The sequence below is a fragment of the Bombina bombina genome, chromosome 6 (genome assembly GCF_027579735.1).
Source record: "Bombina bombina isolate aBomBom1 chromosome 6, aBomBom1.pri, whole genome shotgun sequence".
NCBI classification, from domain to species: domain Eukaryota; kingdom Metazoa; phylum Chordata; class Amphibia; order Anura; family Bombinatoridae; genus Bombina; species Bombina bombina.
The window spans coordinates 859,329,560-859,356,632 of NC_069504.1; the positions used below are offsets into that span (position 1 = coordinate 859,329,560).

Genomic DNA, 27,073 nt, shown 5'->3' on the forward strand with positions numbered 1-27,073 from the left:
CTCCACCTCTCAGACATGGAGGGCATTTTTCAGCCTGGAGATATACTGATAGGGGGTATGCTACAGATTCACCTTGACAACATATACCAGGATGTATCCTTCAATGAGAGACCACCAAGGATCGCCTGTAAAACGTATAATGGTATTTTGTAATTATATGATGAATAATATTGGACAGAAAATGTAAGCAGAAGCACAAAATAGCTGTAACTCAGGGCAAAAAAAAATATTTCCGACAAATAATGAATAAATATAATTTTCTTAAAGGGACAGTCAAATCCAAAAAGAACTTTCATGATTTAAATAGGGCATGTCATTTTAAACAACTTTCCAATTTACTTTTATCATCAATTTTGCTTTTGGTATTCTTAGTTGAAAGCTAAACCTAGGAGGTTAATATGCTAATTTCTTAGACCTTGAAGGCCACCTCTAACCTAAATGCATTTTGATCGTTTTTCACCACTAGAGGGCATTAGTTCATGTGTTTCATATAGATAACATTGAGCTCATGCACGTGAATTTACCATGGAGACAGCTCTGATTGGCTAAACTGCAAGTCTGTCAAAAGAACTGAAATAAGGGGGTAGTCTGCTGAGACTTAGATACAAGGTAATTACAGAGGTAAATCGTGTATAATTATAACAGTGTTGGTTATGCAAAACTGGGGAATTGGTAATTAAGGGATTATCTATCTTTTTAAACAACAAAAATTCTAGTGTTAACTGTCCCTTTAAGCTGCAACTAAAATTGTTTTTCAAGAAAATGCATCAGGAGCTCAAAACAAAAAGGAGAAAAAAAAATATCATAAGTAATTAAATATTAAAAAAATAATATTGTATTACAAAGAAAATGAAAAGAATTCTTCTCATGCTCTCATATTTTAAGAGTAAATGAAAACTCATCATAAAATCAACTCAATTGAAATGTGCTTCAATCCTCTTCCAGAGAAATGTGTAAGAAATTTTAAAAAAGGAACACGTAGAGTATTGGGGTAATAAAAAAAATGTTAATAGTTAATACTCACGAAGAAAAGTTTATATACACAGGACAGATACATAGATAAAGTCAATTTATTTGGCAGTAAAAATACAGTAAATAAATTGGGGGTACGTACAGCCACCCTCAAAAGCAGTGATGTGGAAGCGAGTTATTGGTTAAACCATTGGCTAGAATAAAATATATTTAAAAGTAAAAAAAAAAAATTAAAGCTCTACATACAATAATCTATAAAGTGTATAACTTTACAATAAATATATGGAACATAAAGGGGCCGATTTATCATGTTAGGGCAGACATGATCCGCTGTAGCGGATCATGTGCACCCTACATCGATAAATGCCGACAGCATACGCTGTCGTCATTTATCATTGCACGAGCATTTTGTGTGAAATGCTTGTGCAATACCGCCCCCCTGCACACTTGTGACCAATCGCCGCTAGCAGGGGTTGTTAATCAACCCGTTCGTATCCAATAGTACCAAAATACCATCAGATATATGTAGAATTAGATATAAATAAATAAATAGAACATATTCTGCTATGTGAAGAACATTGGACTGTGAAATATTCATATTTTTATTTCGGGTTACCGCACTTGAGAATATATGATTGGGTTAGAGCGCGAGTGGGATGGTAAATCTTTTTTTCCATCTTTTTTTGGTCCATTGACTTCTATGGGGAATATGTTATCGCGAGCATGATATCCGATTCCTAACTTCAGCTTTTTGTACACATTGGGTTAGCGCACGAGCAATAACTTTTCCCCCGTCCTGTGTAAAAGCTTACATCTAATGCAGCAGGCGTGCAAGCGAAAGCGCTAAATAGTGCTACACTTGTAATCTAGCCCTTAATTTGTACTCTTGGTATCTTTTGTTGAAAAGCTTACTTCAGGTTTCCAGACGCACTCATTTTTCAGCTTTACACATAACTTAAAATGTTGATGTTAAGATTTTCTGGTAAATCTCCAGCAGGAAGCAGAAGGAGGACTAAAAGCTTCCTGCACCCACTAACCCAGGGGTCAGCAACCTTGGGCCTTTAGATGTTTTGGAACTACATTTCCCATGATGCTCATAAAGCCTAAAGAGTGTCTGAGCATCATGGGAAATGTAGTTCCAAAACATCTGGGGGCCCAACCTGCTACCAATACCCCTCACACACATACCAACACCAATTCTTTTTATTACCCTCCCTACCAAGCATTAAACCTTAAGGGAACATTTACATTTGTTTAACAAATGTAAATATTTTAAGACTATACCGTATTTGCTTTGTTTAAAATCAAAGAATACTGAATAGTGCACCCAACGAACTTTTGGGGAAACTAATTTCCCCGAAAATAATTTAAAAAAATTCAGCCAAACCAAATTTTTCACAGCTGCAAACCTCGAGTTGCTATAGAATAACATCAGCCAAGTTTTAATGTTTTTTAAACAAATTAACATTCTTTTTCAATAGCCAAACACCACTTACCATTTCACTTATTTGGAGACGCCAATCTGACCTTTAGTATGCAGACAGCAAGGCTAAGCAGGGTCATAAAGTTAGTATAATGTACTCTGTTTTGCAGTTGTTAGTTAAATTAATAAAAAAAATATGTAGTAAGGTTAGTCTTAAAGAGTCAACAGGATGCTTTTCATGTTTTGAGAATTTTCAGATCTAAATTACACGAAAAGTGCACTAAATTAATAATGAAAGTTTTTTAAAGTTGTGATACTGCACATAAATAAACATTTTATATAGAAATCTCAAATTGTTTACTGCCCCTTTAATACAAAGAGTTCAAAGCAAAAGTGATGTCAGATGTTTAGTTTCAATAAATTAATGGTAAGTTTCAAACAATGAAAATAGTTGTGGATGGCAAATAAACGTTAATCCTTCAGTTGTGCTTATAGTATTTCGTCACATGCACATCTATGTAACCATTGATTAACTCATCTACACAATTTACAGTGTAATGCTGTAACACGTCTTGCTTGGCTGCAAAATATAAACTACCCATTTAACTGAAGTGAAGTGGGGGCTAATAATAATCATGGTTGTTCCACTGATATTAATATGTTCAGGATTTTTGTTCATAAAGTTTTAAAGGGACATTATACACTCATTTTTTCTTTGCATAAATGTTTTGTAGATGATCTATTTATATAGCCCATAAAGTTTTTTTTTTTAAATAAATGTATAGTTTTGCTTATTTTTAAATAACATTGCTCTGATTTTCAGACTCCTAACCAAGCCCCAAAGTTTTATGTGAATACTGTCAGCTACCTTCTCCAGCTTGCTCCTGTTTGTGTAAAGGGTCTTTTCATATGTAAAAGAAGGGGGAGTGTGGGGGGGGTGTCTTATTTCCCACTTGCAGTGGGCTTTCCAGCTACCTTTTCAACAGAGCCAAACTGACAGCTTCTAAGTCTGTTTTTAAACAGTTTTATACTGGATTTTTATATCAGTATCTGTGAATCTTATTCTTTATAGTAGTGTCTATTACATGCAGTTATATGAAAATGAGTGTATACTGTCCCTTTAAAATTTAAACATACTGTATAACAAGATAAATCAGCCTTACAATATATACAAAAGAAGAAAAAGGTTAAAAAACAAAAAAAAACCTTCAGTTATCTGAAGGATACTTTTTATGCTCCCTAACACCTCACACCATACTATAAGTTAGACCAGCTATCTTTGAAACAAAAACATTTTGGCCTAGATTACAAGGCTATATATATATTATCAAAATGAGTTAATATATATATGTATGTATACATATATATTAATTATTAAATTGTGTTAAATATATATATATTTATATAAATTTATATACAATATATACACTGTATACAGTATATATATATATATATATATATATATATATACTTATGTATGTATGTGTGCACGTATATATGTACACACATACAGCTGTACACATACACACATGTACATGCATACACACACATATATATATATATCTACACTCATACAAATACCACACATATACATATGCACCTTTGAGCCCTTTGCAGTCAAACACCTTTTCATATACCATATCCCTTTATGTCACTGAAATAACATTTACTTTAATAATACGCATTTATTTTACTTTTAACATAAAAATACAAATGAAATATTTCATTGTAATATGTTTAACAAGTTTTTATATACTTTTAACTAAGTTGTTTAGTGCTATAACTTAACACTTAGAACAAAAAAAAAATTGGCCCTCCACTAATTGCCTTGTGAATAAAGTCTTGTTCACAATTCAGTGTATGTAAGCTTGAGAAAGAGGCAAGTAGCCTCGAAACGTTGCTCTAATAAAAGGTGTTTCCTGCTGCAAGAGTGCTACCTTCATTTTTTGTTCTAAGTATTTCCTCAGACCTTGGTAGGGGGGTCTGTGAAGGTTTGAGCACCTACTCTCTGCAAATCTTACAGTGTTACGTTTGGAGGGGATGACCCAGGAGTGCTGATCCTAACATTGACTTTATCTATAACTTAACACTTGTAATCTATGCGATTGGCTGTGCTACCCATTGAAATTATAGGGCGTGTTAAAAAATGTTGGCCCAACTAACATTCTCTAGTAAATCTTTATTACCATTTACTTTTTCACTTTTAATACCAGGGCCATTATATAAAAACTAATACATGCCCTTTGAAATGCATAATAAAAATTAAGATTTTCTTGTTGATAAAAAGTCATAAAGTTATAAACTTAAAAAATAAACATAAGCATTAAAGCTATTAAAAGGTTTTAAAAGCATCTGTCACAAATTGACAATGTATGCATTTTCACAAATATAAATAATAATATTCTGTTTTACTGCTTCTCATCAAGGTTTAACTTTGAGAGCTTTCAGCAGCTCCAAGCTCTGATATTTGCTGTGGAAGAGATCAACAATAATTCCAATATTCTCCCCAACATCACTTTGGGATTCCAAATTTATGACTCTTGTGGTGTTCTCCAGCAAGACCTGAAAGGGACTCTGCAAGTGCTGACTGGATGGAACTGGGCCATCCCCAATTACCGATGTCTACATGATGTTCCTCTCACTGCTATCATTGGTCACTCTATTTCTACACACTCAATTCTCCTGGCTCATATTTTGGGGCTCTACAGATATCCACAGGTAAATATTCTCTCAGTTATTGGTAACATTGTTCGCTATGTAGTTGATGAGAACAATGTACCCAAAATCTGAAAATACTAACTGCAGTTTAACTTCATCAACCTCAAGACCTCAAAATAAGAAACCAATCGAAATAAATGTACTAAATTGAGCTTCAGGGTAAAAAAAAAAAAGTCTTTATTGTATAGTAATAAGAGACACTGGCAATATAATTTTGTTAATGAATAACAGGTATGTGAGCCTTTAATTAGGGATGGTTGAATGTGTTTATATTCAAATTTGAATGTTAGAACAAATGTTATTGTAGAAATTTGATTTACATAATAGAATGTTGATAAGAACGAATATTCTTAAAAATTCTATTATTGAATGTTATTTACAGTTTTCGAATGTCACATTTGAAAGTCACATTCAAATTCGAATGTCACATTCAAATTTTAATGTCACGTTTGAATTCGAATGTCATATTCGAATTCGAATATTACATTTATAAAACAGAGTTGTAGACTAGAAATACTATTTCAAATTCGAATGTCACATTTGAATTTGAATATTACATTTATTAAACATAGTTGTAGACTAGAAATACTATGTCGAATTTGATTGTTACATTCAAATTCAAATGTAGCATTCGAATTCGAATATTACATTTATTAAACACAGTTGTAGACTAGAAATACTATTTCAAATTTGAATGTTACATTCAAATTCAAATATTACATTTAAAATACACAGTATTACACTAGAAATACTATTTCGAATTCGAATGTAGCATTCAAATATTAGATTTATTAAACACAGTTGTAGACTAGAAATACTATTTCGAATTCGAATGTTACATTCGAATTCAAATGTCACATTTGAATTTGAATATTATATTTCGAAATTGAATGAATACATAGCTAAACATTCTATTATTCGAACAAATATTTTCAAATTTTATTGAAAAATTCAAAAACGAAATCTCGAAAAAGGAATGTTAGAATGTTATAAAACTTTCAAAATTCGATTTGAATGAACAAATGTATCAAAATTATTTTTTAAATTTCGAATGTTTAGAAACATTCGCCCATCCCTACCTATAATGTTAAATGAAAATGAATGCTTAAAATCAGAGCATTCAGAACGTCTGGAATACTGCACACTTCTATTAAAATTAGAGGACACTAAAGAGTTGGAAACTGGAACTGTTTGCACTATTAGCATTTATTAAAGTAGAAAAATATACATTTTATAAAAATATGCAATAAAAACAAATCAGTGGTTAATATACTCCACTCGCAAAGAGAATATAATACTAGCTGGCATAACAATTTAAAGTGCACTTAAGAAGATCTCAGTCCATGTGGCCAATTTATCAAGTCCCAGGCGGACATGATTCTTTTGAAATTTATGCCGCCCCCTGCATATTCGCGGCCAATCATCCGCTAGCAGGGAGTGTCACTCATCCCGATCAGATTGCGATGATTGCAGTCTTCCACCTAAAAGGTTGTGGACAAGTTAAGGAGCAGTGGTCTTACGACCCCTGCTTCTTAACTTAAGTTTCAGGCGGACCTGAAACTTTGGGGGTAGATTGCAGCATCCGCTGCTTGTTAAATCTACCTCCATGGGTATAATTTCCAGAGGTTTGTTTCACCTAATGGCATGAGAGCGCAGGGTATGTCAGTAATAGCGGATCAACAAGTCCAGATTGTCTAACACCAGCAACCTCCAAGGTTGTGGATATGTTAAGAATCAGCATTTGAATAATCAGCGCTTCTTAACTTTCAGTTGCAGATTTGCATGACCGAGTCTGGTCTGAAACAGCCAGGAAGTTGCTTACGCATCTTCAAAAATGGTTTTCAAGGTGGTGGTTCCCAGTTAACATTTAAATTTACAGTCATTCCAATCAACAGTTTTTTTAAATGAATTGCGGCTGTGTAAACTTTTCAGCTACTTTGCATGAGAACCTATACCAATGGTTTTACAATCTTTTGTACAAATGTCCATGTGGTATCCATTTTGGCCATTTTCTAATGGTATAGCTTAACATTTCACTCACTCACATGTTTCTAATATGGTTAAAATAATGAGCAAATTGCACTATGAGACATTTTGATAAATGATCTTTAGGACTTTCATAATTGTACAATATAGAAATGGTAATAAACAATTTAAAAATCAAAATGACAAAAAGAGGTAAACAATAAATTGCACATGCTTGAACTGAACTTGTTAAGAGATTCTAACAAACTGAAAACACACAATATAGTCATCAACAGTAATGGTTGTGCATTACATTCTTCTTTCCCATTGGCTCATTCATTTTACTTCCTTGTTGATCCTCAAAAAAGATAAAATAAAAAAAAAAAGCTCTGACTGTAGGAAATCAAGATGTCCTTGAATAGTGTCAAACAGACAAATATAACTCTTGACTAAAAAAATTCACACAGACATTGTTTTAAATGGACATAAAACAACTCAAGATGTAGGCCTAGATTACAAGTGCAGATCTAATTTATTACGCGCCCGCAAACGGGCAAATTCTTCCGTTCGCAGGCGTGCAATAAATTACCAGTCATTACAAGCGAGCTCACGGTAGCAATTAACACTCAAATAATTAACCAGAGGTCATACCTCTGGTTTATTTTTTTAAACATGCTCCAATTGCCCCCAAAATACAGTGTATAGTGCTTTTTTAAAATAAAAAATAAAAGCAATTTTTATTTAAAAAAGTGACTGCACTAGGCAGTTTTTGTGGGCTAAAGTTGGCGGGAATGGGGTGTAAGAAAAAAAAAAGACACTGAAAAGTGACTTTACATTGTGGTCTATGGGAACTGTGTGTTCCCAGTAAATATCTGTATATACACATATTAACACATAAATATATATGTATATAAACATATACATATTTATTTAAATTTGTTGCCCATTGCTGCACGACTTACCCCTTTCTCTGTGCTAGATATCATGCCGTGTCTCACAGCATGAGAATGAGGCTCCCATTGGAGCCTAAGGAAGCGCTCTCTTGTGAGAACAATGCTTCCATGCAATGCGAACCCGAGGTTGCATTCGCATTGCACCTCACTTGTAATACCAGCGCACATAAGCATACGCTGGTATTATTTAGTTGAGCTCTAACGTATAATCTAGCCCATAATGGGCCATATTACGGGTGGAGCACTAACAGTAACGTGCAAGCGATAAGGGGTTTATCGCGGGTGTTTGGGCATGTTGGGTTTACCACTGGTAGTACAAGTTGAAAGTAAACGCGACAGCTTAAGTGCAATCACAATTTACGCTAGAAGGATTACTATATCCTCAGAGCTCTGGTTATAAGGGCTCAAAGATATGAGGTCTCAGGTGTTAGAAAAAAAAGGCAGGCAAAGGGCTTTAACATAGACATACATATACAGTATATACATATCTAAAGATGTATATGTACTGTGTGTATATATATATATATATAAATATATATATATATATGTGTCTATATATGTCTATATATGTATTTATATGTGTATTTATGTATTTACAGACATAAATATACACAAAAACATATGTACACATATATATTCATAAAAATGTGCATTGGAGCCCTTTGCAGTTAAAGGGACAGTCAACACTAAAATTGATATTGTTTAAAAATATAGATAATCCCTTTACTACCCATTCCCCAGCTTTGCAATACCAACATTTTTATATTAATATACTATATAACATTTAAGGGCCCGATCCGATATGCAGCGTCGCCCGCAAAAGCTGGCGACGCCAAATTTTGCGCTGGTTTGGTATCACATATACGGCATAACCTAGAAGTTACGCTCGTATATTTCTGCCTTCGGCCATAGTTTTTTGGCCCATAGACAGGTATACCAAACCCGCGCAGTTTGGTATCCAATATACAGCGTAAGGACTTACGTGGCGAAAATGGAGAAATCTTACTCCGTTTTCACCTCGCCACAAATTGCAGGCGTAGTAAGCCTTACGCTGAGTATTGGAGCCCCGTAACTCCCTAAACTACCTGCAAAATAAAACACCTAATCAGCCAATAGAATTACAGTAGCTCTTATTCTATTGGCTATTCAAATCAGCCAATAGAATTAAAGTAGTTCTCATCCGATTGGCTGATTTGAATTTGAAGGTTCAAATCAGCCAATAGGAATTCAAGGGACGCCATTTTTAATCGCGTACCTTGAATTCCTATTCAGTGTACGGTGGCGATCACGCTCCATGTCTCCGGTCTTCAGTTCCAGCGTCGCCGATCTTCAGTTCCTGCATCGCCGGACGGTCTTCAGCTGCGCGGTCATCGGTCTTCATCTCCTCCGCTCCGCGCCGGCTGGTTCCTGGAAGAAGAAGAGGTCTTCTCCGCCGGTCTGCAGGACAGGTAAGGACCACTTGGGGATTAGACTTAGGTTTTTTTAAGGGGGGATAGGGTGGGTTTTAGAGTAGGGGTGTGTGGGTGGTGGGTTGTAATGGGGGGGGGTGTTCTTTTTTTCCACAGGTAAAAGAGCTGATTACTTTGGAGCAATGCCCCACAAAAGGCCCTTCTAAGGGCTGGTAATAGAGCTGATTACTTTTTGTAATTTAGTTTAGGGTAGGGACATTTTTTTATTTTGAGGGGCTTTGTTATTTTATTAGGGGGCTTAGATTAGGTGTAATTAGCTTAAAATTCTTGTAATCTTTTTTTATTTTTTGTAATTTAGTGTTTGTTTGTTTTTTGTAATTTAGTTTAGTGTATTTAATTATATTTTAGTTTAGATAATTGTAGTTTATTTAATTCATTTATTGATAGTGTAGGTGTATTTGTAACTTAGGTTAGGATTTATTTTACAAGTAAATTGGTAATTATTTTAACTAGGTAGCTATTAAATAGTTATTAACTATTTAATAGCTATTGTACCTAGTTAAAATAAATACCAAGTTACCTGTAAAATAAATATAAACCCTAAAATAGCTACAATGTAATTATTAATTATATTGTAGCTATCTTAGGGTTTATTTTATAGGTAAGTATTTCGTTTTAAATAGGAATATTTTAGTTAATAATATTAATATTATTTAGATTTATTGCAATAATAATTAAGTTACGGGTGTTAGGGTTAGATAGGGTTAATATAGTTAATATATATAATATAATAACTATATTAACTATATTAACCCTAATATAATTAGGGTTAATATAGTTAATATAGGTGGCGGCGGTGTAGGGGGATTAGATTAGGGGTTAATATATTTAATATAGGTGGCGGCGGTGTAGGGGGGTCAGATTACAGGTAAAAGAGCTGATTACTTTGGGGTAATGCCCTGCAAAAGGCCCTCTTAAGGGCTGGTAATAGAGCTGATTACTTTGGGGCAATGCAGTGTAGGGACACTTTAGTATTTTAGGGGGTAATACATTTATTATAGGTGGCGGCGGTGTAGGGGGATTAGATTATCGGTTAATAATCTTAAAATAGGTGGCGGCGGTGTAAGGGGGTCAGATTAGGGGGTAGTACATATAATGTAGGTGGCGGCGGGGTAGGGGGCTCACATTAGGGGTTAATATAGTTAAAATAGGTGGCGGCGGTATAGGGGGATCATATTAGGGGGTAATATAGTTAATGTAGCTGGCGGCGGGGTAGGGGGCTCACATTAGGGGTTAATATAGTTAAAATAGGTGGCGGCGGTGTAGGGGGATCATATTAGGGGGTAATATAGTTAATGTAGCTGGCGGCAGGGTAGGGGGCTCACATTAGGGGGTAATATAGTTAAAATAGGTGGCGGCGGTGTAGGGGGATCATATTAGGGGTAATATAGTTAATGTAGCTGGCGGCGGGGTCCGGGAGCGGTGGTTTATTGGTTAATATATTTATTGTTAGGAGTGAGAGGGGGGATTGCGGATAGAGGGGTATACGTGTCGGGCTATGTTTGGGAGGCGTGTTAGACAGTAACGGGAGATTTAATATTTTAGTCCGTTTTTAGGTGGCGGCAGTTTCTAAAGTGCGTAAGTCACTGGCGACTCCAGAAATTTGTACTTACGCAGATTTCTGGACATCGCTAGTTTTTCAGACTTACGGCACTTTAGCAAATGCCGGCGCCGTATATGGGATAGCTCGATGTGCGAGCTGAAACTACAGGCGGCGCAGGTTTCCACGCTTGCGCCGAAACCTGCGCCGTATATTGGATCGCGCCCTAAATCTCTACATTTCTGCCTGTTTCTAAGTCACTAAAGGCAACCTCTTATCACATGCTTTTTATTTAAATTTTCACAACAGGGGAGTGCTAGTTCATGTGATGCATATAGATAACATTGTGATAACGCCCGTGGCTTATGGCAGACACTGCAATATTTGGCTAAAATGTAAATCAATAGATAATAACTAAAAAGTCATGTTATTAGGGGGCTGTCAGAAGATGATTAGATACAAGGTAATTACAGAAGTAAAAAGTATTTTAATATAACTGTGTTGGTTATGCACAACTGGGGAATGGGTGATAAAGGGATTATCTATTTGTTAAAAAAAATTTAACTTCTTGTGTAGACTGTCCCTTTAAGTAGAGGAAAACATGTAAAAGCATATTTCTGCAATATTCATATTTAATAAAGTGTTATAGTATGCATTGATTGTAAATATTTCACATTCCAATGTTCTGCACACTGGGGAATATGTTCTATGTATTTCTAAATAGATATTCCTATATACATATCTGTATACAGTATATCTATACCTATATATAATCATGTATATATATACTAGTCCTAAAGCCCATTCACACGGGCCATTTTTTGCAGTACAGAGGTCCCACCCCTTGCGCTCTCTCCCTCCCCCTCTCTTTTGCTCTCTCTCTCTACCCCCTCTCTTTTGCTCTCTCTCTCCCCCTCTCTTTTGAGCTCTCTCTCTCTCCCCCCCTCTCTTTTGAGCTGTCTTTATCCCCCTCTCTTTTGCGCTCTCTCTCTCCCCCCTTCTCTTTTGCGCTCTCTGTCTCCCCCTTCTCTTTTGCGCTCTCTCCCCCCCCCCTCTCTTTTGCTCTCTCTCCCCCATCTCTTTTGTGCTCTCTCCCCCCTCTCTCTCTCCCCTCCTCTCTCTCTCTCCCCCTCTCCCCCCCCTCCTCTCTCCCCCCTCTCCTCTTTCTCTCCCTCTCCTCTCTCACTCTCCTCTCTCCCTCTCCTCTATCTCTCCCCCCTCTCCTCTCTCCCCCCCTCTCTTCTCTCTCTCTCCCCCCTCTCCTCTCTCTCTCTCCCCCCTCTCCTCTCTCTCTCTCCTCCTCTACTCTCTCTCATCTCCCCTCCTCTCTCTCCCCTCCTCTCTCTCTCTCCCCCTCTCCCCCCCTCCTCTCTCCCCCCTCTCCTCTCTCTCTCCCTCTCCTCTCTCACTCTCCTCTCTCCCTCTCCTCTATCTCTCCCCCCTCTCCTCTCTCCCCCCCTCTCCTCTCTCCCCCCCTCTCCTCTCTCTCTCTCCCCCTCTCCTCTCTCTCATCTCCCCTCCTCTCTCTCCCCTCCTCTCTGTCTCTCAGTCTACCCTCTCTATTTCGTGACCTGCCTGATCACGCCCCCTTCACGGCCGACCAAGCCCCTTTTACGGCCATTCACGTCCGGACACGCCCCCTTCACGGCGGCCACGCCCCCGCTCACGCCCGGCCACGCCCAATTCTGCCGCAGATGAGATCAGCTAGGGAGTAGGACTCAAAGGCCAGGTGTGTTTGTCCTCGTGCTGTCTCTACTGCGCATGACAGCTTCGGACAAACACACTTGGCCTTTTATATAATAGGATAGGTATATATTGTACCACAATACCATCAGATATATGTAGAAATATGTATTTATGAATAAATAGAACATATTTCCCTATGTGGAGAACACTGGAATGTGAAATATTCATATTTTCATGTCTGGTTAGCAGCGCACATGAGAATATACAATCAGGTTTGCATGCGAGTAGGATGTTTTTTCCTCTTTTTTGCTATATTGACTTCTATAGGGGAATACGTAAACGTGCACTCGATATTCTAAGTTCGGCTTTTTGCACGTGTCAGGTAAGCGTGCGAGTGGCAACAGTTTACTGTCAACTCATAATACAAGCGCAACCCAATGTGCACAAAAAACTTACTTCTAGCGCAGTAAACACTGGAGCCGGAGCATTAAATAGCATTCAACTTGTAATCTGGCCCAATATGTTTAATTATGTGTGGTAAAAATAAGACTTTGTAATGTACATTTATTTACCCACATCCTTTTCATATAATAATGCTGAAAACTGGAAGTACACACTATAGACTTCACAAGCCTAACCCTGCTACATATATATATAATTTCCAAAGAAAGACAGCACTCACTGGTCTTGAAAAAATAAAAATAAAAATTAACTTTTAATCATTAAATGGTTAAAATAAGGGATTATTTAACCATTAATTATTTAACCCCTTAATGATTAAAAGTTCATTTTTATTTTTTCAAGACCAGTGAGTGCTGTCATTCTTTGGAAATTCTGGATATTTGCTCTGACATTTGCACCCTGGCTGATGTCTAGTTGTTGATACGGTGTGCAATTCCCTGTGGGACTTTATATATATATATACATATATATATATATATATATATATATATATATATATATATATATATACACATATATATATATATATATATATATATATATATATACGGTATATATATACAGTATATATATCTTATGGGCCTCAGCAGAAAAATTAAGAAAATATTGGAAAAAATTGGCAGTAAAAAGCCTTGTCTACTCCAGTAACACATCCAGATTGTCTTTTTCAAGTAAGACAAGTGGTGGGGGAATATGGCCATTGAAAAACAACTTCAGCAAACAAGATGGTAATGCATATGGAAAGCTTTCACACTCAGCTGGTAATTACTTTATGTAAGACAACAGAAAAGTGTTGTAATTAGAATGTGTTTTTTTTTTGTTCCATTAAAAGATTAGATTGCTGCTGGTAGAAAGATAACAAATAGCTGATAATTAGGTGGTTTTTATACAGAAAATTTGATAAGATTGGAAAACAGTAATTCCAGAAATTATTTTTATTTATGAAATAGAAGAAGACAACTAAATGCTTGCAATGTCTTTATAGGTCTGAGTGCTGAAATATGTTTAATGTACTATAGAAAACAGACTGTTTTGTTTATCTTACAGATAAGTCATTTTTCAACCAGTCCCCTCCTTAGTGACCGAAGACAATTTCCTTCCTTCTTTAGGACTGTCCCAAGTGATTCATTCCAGACTATAGGACTTGCTAAACTGGTGATACACTTTGGTTGGACTTGGCTGGGGCTATTGGCTATAGATAATGACTATGGTCAGCAGGGAATACAGCTGGTCAAACAAGAAATAATCAAGGCTGGTGCATGTGTGGCCTTTACTGAGAACATTCTTATTAGTCAACCAAATCGTAATGCTCCATATATTGTAAAAATCATGAAGGAGTCAAATGTCAAAGCTATTGTCATCTTTTCATCTGCTGTTGACTTGATTCCTATTTTTGATGAGATGCTGGTACAGAATGTAACTGGAAAAACATTGATTGCTAGTGAAGCTTGGTCTACGTCTGATCTTTTCTTAGAGAGGAAATATTCAAGTCTTCTTTCAGGCACTGTTGGATTAGCTCTTTACAGTGGAATAATTACAGGTTTCGAAGAGTTTTTGGGAAGAATCCATCCATCTATGTCTCATGGAGGAAACTGGATGCGAGGACTCTGGGAGAAAATCTTTAGATGCAAATTCTCAGATCAGCAAAACATTACAGACTCATTGAATGATCAAATCAAACAATGTACTGGGATAGAAAATCTAGAAAATATCCAGAAGATTTATGATATATTAAGCTTAAGAGTTTCTTACTATGTCTACACTGCTGTACATGTTGTAGGTAAAGCTATGGACAGTTTACAAAAATGCATTAAAGAAAACACTATGGGAAAGTGCCCAGATGTTCTGAATTTTAAACCATGGCAGGTAATTAATATTATTTTTTTGTTTTCCTGTAGTAATATTTTTAATATGGATTTAAATATTTTAAAATATACTGGAGAGTGAAGACCCACTGGAAATTCTTAATTAAATCTAATTAACCATAAGTTTGATTCTATTTTATTCATGGGTTAAAAGCAAACTGTTGAGACATACAGATATATTTTCAGATGAAGTCAGCCACTCAACTAAACATAATCAGGAAAAATCATATACTGCATGTACCTACCTCTATACAAAGCATCACTATATTACACAGGGCAACTCAAGGTGCAAAATATGTATACAGCATATTACAAACTATGACAAAGGGGTGTATATTCAAATCAAGAGCACGTTGCATGTTTATGGAGTTGAAATGGTCTTGGATATAAATAAGTAAATACAATGGTTTTACTGACTCAAGTAATAGGAAGGTACAGGATGAAAAAAAAATGAGTAAGTACAAATGAAAGGAGGGGGGGAACAATGATTGTTATTAGTTGGGACCTATGGGGGATTATGACAGTATAATGTAGGAGGGTTTGTAATAAGGAGTTTGCAAATTGAAGCATAAGATGGTGGGTGTCGAAGAGGTCAGACTCATGGGGCACAAATAAAAGGTATTGTCTCATGAGTAAGAGACTATGGGGCCAATTTATTAAGGCCTGTATTGTGCCTTATGCAGCTGTTTCTGCGTGAAACAGGAGTTAAGAAGCAGTGGTCTTAAGACCACTGCTTCTTTTCTCGTCCACTACCTCTGAGGCGGCGGACAGCAATCCGTCCAATCGCATATGATCGGGTTGATTGACACCCCCTGCTAGTGAAATGCTTGTGCAATGATAAATGCCAACAGCATATGCTGTCGGCATTTATCAATGTGCGGCAGACATGATCCACTACAGCAGATCATGTCCGCTCGCACTTTGTTAAATCGTCCCCTCTGACTTTATTGGTAGTCATCAGTATTGGATATGAGATCATTTAATTGCATTTAATTGAGTAAGTTTCCAGGTGTAAATTTTGGAGAGATTCTGGTGGCTAAATCAGGTCTGACAGAATCCATCTAAATGATCAGGACAAGTTATCTTCCTTATCTTTCTTTTCTATAGCTCTTGCACTACGTAAAAAATGTGAAGGTTCTGCTGACCAGTGGAAAGGAGATTTCGTTTGATGAAAATGGGGATCCGCCAGCAATGTATGACATTGTAAATTGGCAGCTGAGCTCAAGTGGTATAATGAAGCATGCCAAGGTGGGCAGTTATGACACCGCAGCTCTACCAGGACAACACTTCATTATCAACACCAGTGCCCTGTGGTGGGCTACTGAAGACCAAAAGGTGCCTTCATCATAAAGTTATGTGGGACATGCTACTTGGACACTAATTTCAGAAAACAATGTTACTATTACAATGCAACTATTAATTAAACTGATTAAATAGTGTTTACTACTATAAAATTATTCTTATTTTAGAATGCAATTTAGTTAATGGTGATGGCTTGGAATCAATCAATATAAACTTATTGATTAACAGTCTTGCAGTTTGTTTTGTTTACCCATTTTCTTTAAATACTATTTCACATTACTAATTACTTTTTTTATTGTGATTAAAAACAAATATGTTATTAGGGGAATGGTTTAAAGCATTGTACACATATACAGCTCATCTTACATATATACAACTCAGAACTGTATATTCATGTAAAATGTTTATGATTTTAAATAAAATGTCAGTTCTTGTGAAGTATGTCTTCCAAATGGCAAATGTTAAACAGGTGCAAGGAAATCATGCATCATTTATTCTAAATTTTAAAATACATAATCAAAAAATAAAAACTGGAACATAGTGGCAGTCATATGAGTTAAGTAAGGACCAGGGGTTTATTTTGTCGAAAATCGAAAATAAGAAATCATTTTTTTTTTCAGGTCCCTTTGTCCATTTGCAGTCCAAACTGTCCACCAGGTTTCAGAAAAGTTGTTTTAAGAGGAGAACTTGTCTGCTGTTTCCGTTGTGTCCCCTGTCCTCAGGGTGAGATTTCAAACCATACAGGTACACTTCTGGAGTCACTCTGGTATATCAGTTGTAAAACACGCAAGAACAAAAGCTACAGAAATTAAGAGGATGTGTGAATGAGGAAGCACTTTAGGCCTATGAAATCTTCGGGCTTTGGGGCTCGAGCATTTGAGGCTCGTGCAATTGGGACTGAAGTTCTAGTTAAGTAGCTGCAGTCTTAAAAGCACTGCTGCTTAGCCTCTCCACTACCTGAAGGTTGCAAAGTTAAATCATCCCAATTAGATCTGATCAGGATGATTGACAAGCCCTGCTCTCATGCAATTTGCTGCCCAAGAGCAGAAAGTGTGGCTGCACAAGCAATGTTAACAGTTACCGGGTGGACAAGGTTCATGGACGTGAACCTTGTCTGTCCGGACTATTATAAATAGGGTCCTTTGCTTAATAGAATATTTCAAAGAATAATATTAAAAAATGCAAATTCAAAATATGGCTGAAGATGGATAGGGAAAACTTGTTTATTATCTCACAGACTATTTAAATAAGCACAGGTGGGAAATTAAAAGTAATCATAGTAGTTTAAATAGTTGTGAGTTTGTTTTAAGTTATAGCATGCTATCTAGTTTAAAGAGTAAATTTATAACTAATTAACGCGACATATTAGATATTAGAATAGCCATATTTGTTATTTATCTTCCAATTGGTGTCCTTCTTTATTTTACATCTAAAAGATTAAAAAAAAACATAAATTATGCTTACCTGATAATTTCATTTTCATTACTGTTGGGAATTAAGAACCTGGCCACCAGGAGGAGGCAAAGACACCCCAGCCAAAGGCTTAAATACCTCCCCCATGTCCCTCATTCCCCTGTCATTCTGCTGAGGGAACAAGGAAAAAGTAGGAGAAATATCAGGGTATAAATGGTGCCAGAAGATAAATGAAATATAGGTCCGCCCATCGTAGATACGGGCGGGAGCTGTGGACTCTCCTCCCCTCGATGGAATTGAAATGATCAGGTAAGCATAATTTATGTTTTCCATCTAAAGGGGAGGAGAGTCCACGGCTTCATTCATTACTGTTTACACTGAATAAAACCGGGAGGGAAAAGGCGAACCCTAATCTGAGGGCACCACAGCCTGCAAAACCTTTCTCCCAAAAACAGCTTGCACAGAAGTAACATCGTCAAATTTGTAAAATTTTGTAAAAGTGTGTAAGGAGGTAGCCGCCTTAAAAATTTGCTCCATAGAGGCCTCATTCTTGAAGGCCCAAGAAGAAGCCACAGCTCTAGTTGAATGAGCCGCAATCCTCTGAGGAGGCTTATGTCCCGCAGACTCATAGGCCAAGCAAATCAAGCTCCTTAACCAAAAGGACAAAGAAGTAGAAGAGGCTCTCTGCCCCTTGCGCTTCCAAGAATACACCACAAAAAGAGATGTAGACTGCCTGAAATCCTTTGTAGCCTGAAGATAGAACTTCAGGGCCCGAACCACATCCAGATTATGAAGTAACCTCTCCTTAGAAGAAGAAGTTTTAGGACACAAAGAAGAAACCACTATCTCCTGACTGATGTTCCAGCTAGACACCACCTTGGGGAGAAACCCCAAACCAGTGCGAAGCACAGCCTTGTCCGCATGAAAACCAGATAAGGCAGCTCACATTGCAAGGCAGCCAGTTCAGATACTCTGAATGCCCACGCAATGGCCAACAGGAAGAGAACCTTCCAGGACAGAATCTTAATGTCAATGGAATGCATAGGCTCAAACAGAACCCTCTGCAAAACTTTAAGGACCAAGTTTAAGCTCCATGGGGGAGCAGACTGTCTAAAGACAGGCCTGATTCTAGACAGAGCCTGAACAAAGGATCGGATGACAGGGAGCTCAGCGAGTCTCTTATGCAACAAGACTGACAATGCTGAAATCTGTCCCTTTAAGGAACTAGCGGCAAGACCCTTCTCCAAGCCGTCTTGGTGTAAGGATAGAATCCTGGATACCTTCATCTTATGCCAAGGATATCCATGTTTCTCACACCAGGACAAGTAAGTCCTCCACACCTTATGGTAGATGTGACTAGTGACTGGCTTCCTTGCCTGAATGAGAGTATCAATCCCACTTTCCGAAAAGCCTGTCTTGGCCAAGACTAGACTTTTAATCTCCACGCAGTCAGCATCAGAGAATCGAGATCCCTGTGACAGGGTAACCTTCACGGCGGAGAAGATGACATCCCCACCAGATCCAGAAACCACGTCCTATGCGGCCACGCTGGAGCAATCAGAATGGTCGAAGCTTGCTCCTGTTTGATGCGTGCCACTACATGAGGTAGAAGTGGTAACGGTGGAAAAAATGTAAGCTAGGCTGAACCCCCAAAGCACTGCTAAGGCATCTATTAGCTCTGCCTGGGGATCCCTGGACCTTGACCCGTATCGGGGTAGCATGCAATTGAGTCTGAATGCCATAAGACAATTCTCCGCAAACACTTCGGGGTGAAGAGACCATTCCCCCGGATGGAAGGATTCCCTGCTGAGAAAGTCTGCTTCCCAGTTGTCCACACCTGGAATGTGAATTGCTGAGAGTGAGCAGCTGTGGGACACCGCCCACTCCAAGATCCGAGACACCGCCCTCATAGCTAGGGAGCTCCTCGTACCCCCTGGTGGTTGATGTAAGCCACCAAGGTAATGTTGTAGGTCTGGAATCTGATAAAGCTGAACGACCCCAGAAGAGGCCATGCCTTCAGAGCATTATAGACTGCTCGGAGTTCCAGAATATTTATCAGAAGGAAATACTCCTTGCAGGACCATTTTCCTTGTGCCATCCTGGCCCCCATACAGCTCCCCATCCTGTCAGACTTGCGTCCGTGGTAACAATCTCCCAGGATGGTCTCAAGAAGGATGTCCCCATGGAAAGTTGCTCCAGACGGATCCACCAAGAGAGGGAGATCCGAGTCCAAGCATCCATGGATATCTGCTGTGATAGATCTGAATGATTGCCGTTCCACTGTCTTACCATGCACAATTGAAAAGGTCTGAGATGGAACCTGGCGAATGGAATGACGTCTATGCTGGAAACCATGAGTCTGATCACCTCTATACACTAAGCCACCGAGGGGCTATGAGGAGGACTGAAGGGCAAGACAAGAGGATGCTATCTTCCTGTGTCGATGGTCTGTTAGAAATATTTTTATGAACATAGAGTCTATTATTGTACCCAGGAGCTCCACCCTGTTGCTGGGAACAAGGGAACTCTTTCCTGAGTTGATCATCCAACTGTGAGATTGGAGCAAAAGAAGAAGAGCCCTCAAATGATCCTCTGAGAGACTGAGCGACGGCGCCTGGACTAGGATGTCGTCCAGATAGGGTGCCACACCAATGCCTCTGGCTCTGGACAAAGCAAGTAGCACCCCTAGAACCTTTGTGAAGACTATTGGGGCCGTCGCTAGACCAAAAGGAAGGGCCACAAACTGGAAGTGTTGGTCCACAAATGCAAATCTCAGGAACTTGAAGTGGTCCCTGTGTAGGCGTCCTTCAAGTCTATGGTTGTCATGAACTGTCCCTCTTGAACTAGGGGCAGAATAGATCTGAGCATTTCCATTTTGAACGATGGAGCACTTAGAAACTTGTTTAAACACTTTAGGTCCAGAATCAGGCAGAATGTGCCCTCCTTCTTTGGAACCACAAAAAGATTTGAATAGTACCCTAGATCCCTTTCTGTTTCGGGTACTGGAACGATGACACCTAGAGAGGAGAGATCTCTCACACATTCTAGAAAGGCTTCTCTCTTTTCCGGTCTTGAATACAGGTTTGAGGAGGAATCTGCCCCTGGGCGGATGGGATCTAAACCCTTTCCTGTAGCTTTGGGCGACAACATCCAGAACCTAAGGATCCCGAACGTCCTGCAACCAGACTTCTGAGAAGAGAGATAATCTGCCCCCTAGTTGGTCCAGAGACCGGGCGGGGGCCGCCCCTTCATGCTGATTTTGTCTCGGCGGGCTTCTTGCTCTGTTTAGACTTGTTCCAAGAATGAGCTGGTTTCCAAGTTCCCTTTGACTGGTCGGCTTTTGCGACGGGCTGATGGTGCTGGTCCTTGTCCACACGAAAGGGCCAAAAAGTAGATCCTTTAAGCTTAGCATTCTTATCCTGCGGTAGGAAAGCTCCCTTGCCTCCCATAACTGTGGATATGATCAAATCCAAACCTGGACCGAACAGAATCTTTCCTTGAAAAGGCAGGGACAACACCAAGACTTTAGCCACAGAGCCCCGCAAGCTAAAATGGAAAAACCTGACACCTTAGCGTTCAGGCGAATAATTTGCATATTGGCATCGCATATGAAAGAATTGGCGATCTTCAGCACCTTAATCTTACAATAAACACAGGAATGAGACCTAGTTAAAGAGGCCCCCTGACCCAGCATCACAATTTCTGGACCACTTTGAAGCCTGGCTTCCACATTTTCTAGAAGTATTTATGATTTTATTATTAAGGTTGAGCAAGAGATACATAAATAAGAACATATACAATATCATCGTTGAGTAACAATAACTAAGCCAAATGATATACACCTTCATCAGCGTTCTCCGATAGTGTTAGGTGTCTATATTACATGGGTAAGAGGAGAAATTTATACCACCTATAGAACCTATTACAACCAATATATTCTACTATAGTAAACAAAACAAAAAGAAACTTAAACATATTAGCTTCAATTACATTTGTATTATAGTAAATTGTAATTTGCTTGACCTTAAGTTTTATCGGAGGGAAACAGAAAAACCTCTGATGGCGAATGGTTGCTTCTTAATAAGGATAAAAGATCCCAGCGAGTCGAGGGGAGAAAGACAAAAAAACAAAAAAAACAAAAAAACACAACCCAGATGGTCCTATTCAGCTTATCATCTATTCATTTATTTCTAATTTTTGTAGAGGGGACAGAAGCTGCCTTTGTACGTTACTTTTATACAATTTAATAAAGTCTAGCCATTTTAGGGCAAATCTATTTTGCTGTGTTTCTAAATTATTAACACTGTCAAACTGTTCTATTATAAGTTGAGATTGTAATAGAAAAGCTATGTTGTTAATAGTTGGTTCCCTATTACTCTTCCAATTCTTCAAGATAATATTGTTCCTAAAATCGTTGTATTAAAAAAGTCAACATTATATGCCTTATCCCTTACATCCATTAAGAAAAGAATGTGTTGTAGTTGCAACACGGTATGAGAGGTAAGCACCTTGTTTCGCCAAAATTGTATACATTTCCAAGATTGTTGGATTTTCGGACAGCTCCAAAACATGTGGACCAGGTCAGCCTCAGGAAAACTACACCTGGGACATAAATTTTGAGAAATGGGATACAATTTATTAATTCTGGCAGTAGAAATATATACTCTATTTAAAATTTTAAAGTGAGATTCCCGCCACAATGCAGATAGCATTTTCAACAGCTATTATACTGTGTTTCACTTTATGAACATCAAGCATTGGAAGGGCTACACGCCATTTTGAACAAATGTCAAGCACATTAAGCTCACCCGATTCTTATAGAACCATCTTGTACCAGTAGCTAATAGAATGCTTACCCAATTTATAGAGTTATAGGCCCATGTTTATGCCTAAATGTATCCATTCCATATTGCAATCTTTGGTTATTTCAAAATACCAATGCCATACTTGTAAATATACATAAAAGTCTGTGTTTTTAAGTTGAAAACGTTTTCTAAGATCTTCTTAAAGTTTTCAGGCTCCTTAAATTGAATTAGGTAAGACAGACCCAAAGAGACCCATCTATTAAATAATTTATTATTGAGGCCAGGTATAAAGCAAGGATTCCCAGTAATGGGTAGTAAATCAGAAATGAAGAGATTACATTTTAAGGTAGACTGAATAGACTGCCAAGCTTTAATGATATGAAATACAGTGTATTTTTTCTTTATCTTATTCGGAATAGATTTATTTGGGTAGTGTAATAAGGCACTTAAGGAAAAAGGATAGACTAACTTTTGTTCCACTTCTAAAAAAGCCACATGATTCCCACCAGTGAGACAATCCATAGCAACCTTCGCAAGACAAATTCTATTATAGACAGAAAATATGGGAAGTGCTAAACCTCCAAATTGTCTTAATTGAGCTAGTTTATATAAACCTATGCGATTTCTACCAGAACCACAGATAAATGTCCTAATACAGTTATCAAGAAACTTGAGATCTGGGTTTGTTATAAGGATAGGAATATTTTGCATTAAATACAACAGTTTAGGTAACACAATCATCTTGATTAAATTAATTCTTGCAGTAATCGTCAAAGGTATATTAGCCCAATTCATCAAATCTGATTTGATTTTCACTAATAAAGGGGGGTAGTTCCACATTTTCTCTCTTGTAACGTTCCTTCTCTCATCTTAGGGGACTTCAACATACCCGTTGATAATCCTAACAAGCCTGCTGCCTCTAAACTTCTTTCCCTTACCACCTCTTTTGGCCTGTCCCAGTGGACACCATCTCCAACCCACTGCGAAGGCAACTCCATAGACCTAGTCTTCACTAATCTCTGTGCCATTTCCAACTTCCTTAACTTCCCCTTTCCTCTCTCTGACCACCAGCTACTAACTTTCTCTCTTACTCTAGCTACAACATCTTTGCAAGCCCCCAAAAAACTGCTACCTTGCAGGAATTTAAATGACTTGGATCTCACAGACTTTTCCACTCAACTGAATCCTCTGCTCTCCGACATTTCTTCCCTCTCTTGTCCAAACCTTGTGACTTTACAGTATAATTCAGCACTAAAATCAACACTTGACAAAGCTGCACCCTCCATTCTTCGACGTACATCAATCCCTCGATGGCAACCGTGGCACACCAAACAGACCAAATATCTTCAGCGATGTTCACGGCTGCTGAATGGCAGTGGAGGAAATAACGCACCTGTGCTGATTTCCGGCATTATAAATTCATCCTTAAGTCCTACAACTCTGCGCTCAGCTTGGCCAAACAAGTCTGTTTTTCCTCCCTTGTATCATCTCATGCATCCAACCCCAGAAAGCTGTTCTCAACCTTTAACTCCCTTCTACGTCTGCCTGCACCCCCGCCCACTACCAACCTCAATGCTCAGATTATTGCTGATTACTTAAAAAATAAAATTGACACCATTAGAAAAGATATCTGTACCTCACACCCCTCAAACCCAGCAATCTTACCCACCCCTTCCATTAACAAAACGTTATGCTATTTCCCTCCTGTAACAGTGGAAGAAGTTTCTGTACTCCTATCCTTGGCTCATCTCACAACCTGCCCACTTGACCCTATACCTTCACAACTTCTTCCCTCTCTCTCTGCTTTACTAACCCCTACCCTAACTCATCTCTTTAACCAATCTCTCATTGCTGGCACATTTCCTGATACATTCAAGCATGCATAAATCATACCAATCCTAGAAAAGCCCTTGTTGACCCCTCCACCCCTTCTAACTATTGACCGGTCCCCTTACTTCCCTTTGCTTTAAAATGATTGGAACGACTGGTCTATAATTGGCTAACTCAATTTCTCACAACTAACTCCTTACTTGATCCACTACAATCTGGTTTCTGTCCTAAACACTCAACAGAAACCGCTCTTACTAAAGTAACAAATGACCTGTTATCAGCTAAAGCAAAAGGCCACTACTCCTTACTAATTCTTATTGACCTGTTCACTGCCTTTGACACAGTTGACCATCCTCTCCTCCCAAAAATACTACATTCATTTGGCATCCGAGACACAACCCTCTCCTGGTTTGCCTCATATCTCTCAAAACGCGTTTTCAGTTTACTTTAACAAAATATATTGTGATCCTATGCGCCTCTCAGTAGGAGTACCGCAAGGCTCTGTCTTGGGTCCCTTGCTTTTCTCTCTCTATACATCCTCCCTTGTAAAACGTATAGCCTCCTTTGGATTCCAGTACCACTTATATGCTGATGATACCCAAATCTACCTTTCCTCTCCTGATATCTCTCCTTCTTTACTCAACCAGATTTCCAACTGCCTCTCCGCAATTTCCTCTTGGATGTCTTCACACTACCTCCAACTGAATCTGTCCAAAACTGAGCTGCTTCTTATTCCCCCCTCTTCGAGACATCCAATACCTGACATTTCTCTGACAGTTGGAGACTCAATTCTCAACACCACCCCCAGGTCTGCTGTCTTGGGGTTACATTTGACTCAGAACTCACATTCAACCCACATATAGAAGCACTTACCAAATTCTGCCGTTCATACCTACGCAACATTTCCAGAATAAGTCCCTTCCTTAGTCAAAAAACTACAAAAATACTTATTCATTCCCTCATTTTGTCATGCATTGTTAATTGCAATCTACTTCTAAATGGCCTTCCAAAACACTGCCTCTCCTCCCTCCAATCTATTATGAATGCTTCTGCTAGACTCATCCACCTAAGTCGCTGATCTTCATCAGCTGCTCCGCTCTTCCAGTCTCTACACTGGCTCCCCATAATCTCCAGAATACAATTTAAAGAATTAACCCTAGCTTACAAAGCACTCAACAGTCTAACTCCCAACTATATTTCCTCTCTCGTCGTAAAATATTCCCCATCTTGTGAACTGCTTGTGCAATGCTGCCACCTGCAGATTCGCGGCCAATCGGCCACTAGCAGGGGGTGTCAATCAACCCGATCGTATTCGGAGCTTGATAAATATGCCCCTAGGTGTTTAGTAATCTACCTTCATTAGTTTACAAATGGTACTGCCGTGTGTACTGTATTACTGTTGTTAGCCATGTGCATATTCTAAAATATGTATTTAGAAAATGTTTTTAAAAAACTCTTTAAACTGTATATAAAGTTGATTAATATGTACAAAAATATTGAGATGTGCTAATGAACATACAAAATGTAATCCATTTAAATGATTTATCTATCATCTATCTATATTCCTGTCTATCTATCTATCTATCTATCTTTATGTTTGTCTGTCTGTTTTCTGCTTGTGATGTACTGAGGATTGTTCCTAAACATAGTTTCAGATTTTAAATGTATTTATATCAATATTATAATCTATATTTATATAATAGATATTGTTAACATTTATATTCATGTCTTTCAGATGCTCTTGGCTGCATCAAATGTCCTGCAGACAAGTGGCCAAATCTTCAAAAATCTGAATGTCTTCCAAAGACCATTGAGTACTTGTCCTTTGATGATCCATTAGGAGCAACATTAGCTTCAACTAGCATTATATCTTCCTTGGTTCCTGTTATCATCTTGAGACTTTTTATCCAGTATAAAACCAGCCCTATAGTGAAAGCAAACAACTACTATTTAAGCTGTCTTCTCTTAGTATCTATATCTCTCTGTTTTCTCTGCACCCTTAGTTTTATTGGGTACCCCCAAAAACAAAATTGTCTACTACGCCAAATAGGATTTGGCATGGTCTTTGCACTCTGTATCTCTTGTATCTTGGCCAAAACCATTATGGTGGTTCTTGCTTTCATGGCCAGTAAACCTGCGAGCAACCTTAGGAAATGCGCTAGTCCTTTTGTGTCCTACATGGTTATCTTTATTTGCTCCCTTTTACAATTCATTATTTGTGTATCTTGGGTATTTTTCTCCCCTTCATTCCCTGAGCTGAAAATCGAATCCTTTTCCAGACTTATTATCATTCAATGCAATGAGGGATCACCAGAAGCCTTCTGGAGCATGTTGGGGTACCTAGGTGTTCTGGCCACTGGAAGCTTTATTGTTGCATTTTTTGCAAGAAAACTTCCTGATAGTTTTAATGAAGCCAAATGTATCACCTTTAGTATGTTTGCCTTTCTTTGTGTTTGGATGTCTTTTATAGCAGCCTATCTTAGCTCGAGTGGGAAGAACACAGTGGTAATGGAGGTCTTTGCCATTTTATTTTCTAGCTGGGCCCTATTAATTTGCATGTTTGCACCAAAGTGTTTTGTCATATTGCTCAGACCCAACATGAACACAAGAGGCCATCTAATGAGGAAAATTAGAACTGTGACTGTCAATACCAAAATAATTTATATATAA

General features: G+C 38.1%; 1 protein-coding gene across 1 annotated transcript; it reads left to right on the top strand.

Moving 5' to 3' along the window:
• Nucleotides 1-890: 890 nt before the first annotated feature.
• On the top strand, nucleotides 891-27,073 carry LOC128664688 (extracellular calcium-sensing receptor-like). The gene is made up of 6 exons (XM_053719496.1): nucleotides 891-991; nucleotides 4,822-5,113; nucleotides 14,236-15,054; nucleotides 16,161-16,388; nucleotides 16,976-17,099; nucleotides 26,139-27,073. Exons 1-6 carry the CDS (start codon nucleotides 891-893, stop codon nucleotides 27,071-27,073), a joined length of 2,499 nt encoding a protein of 832 aa, XP_053575471.1.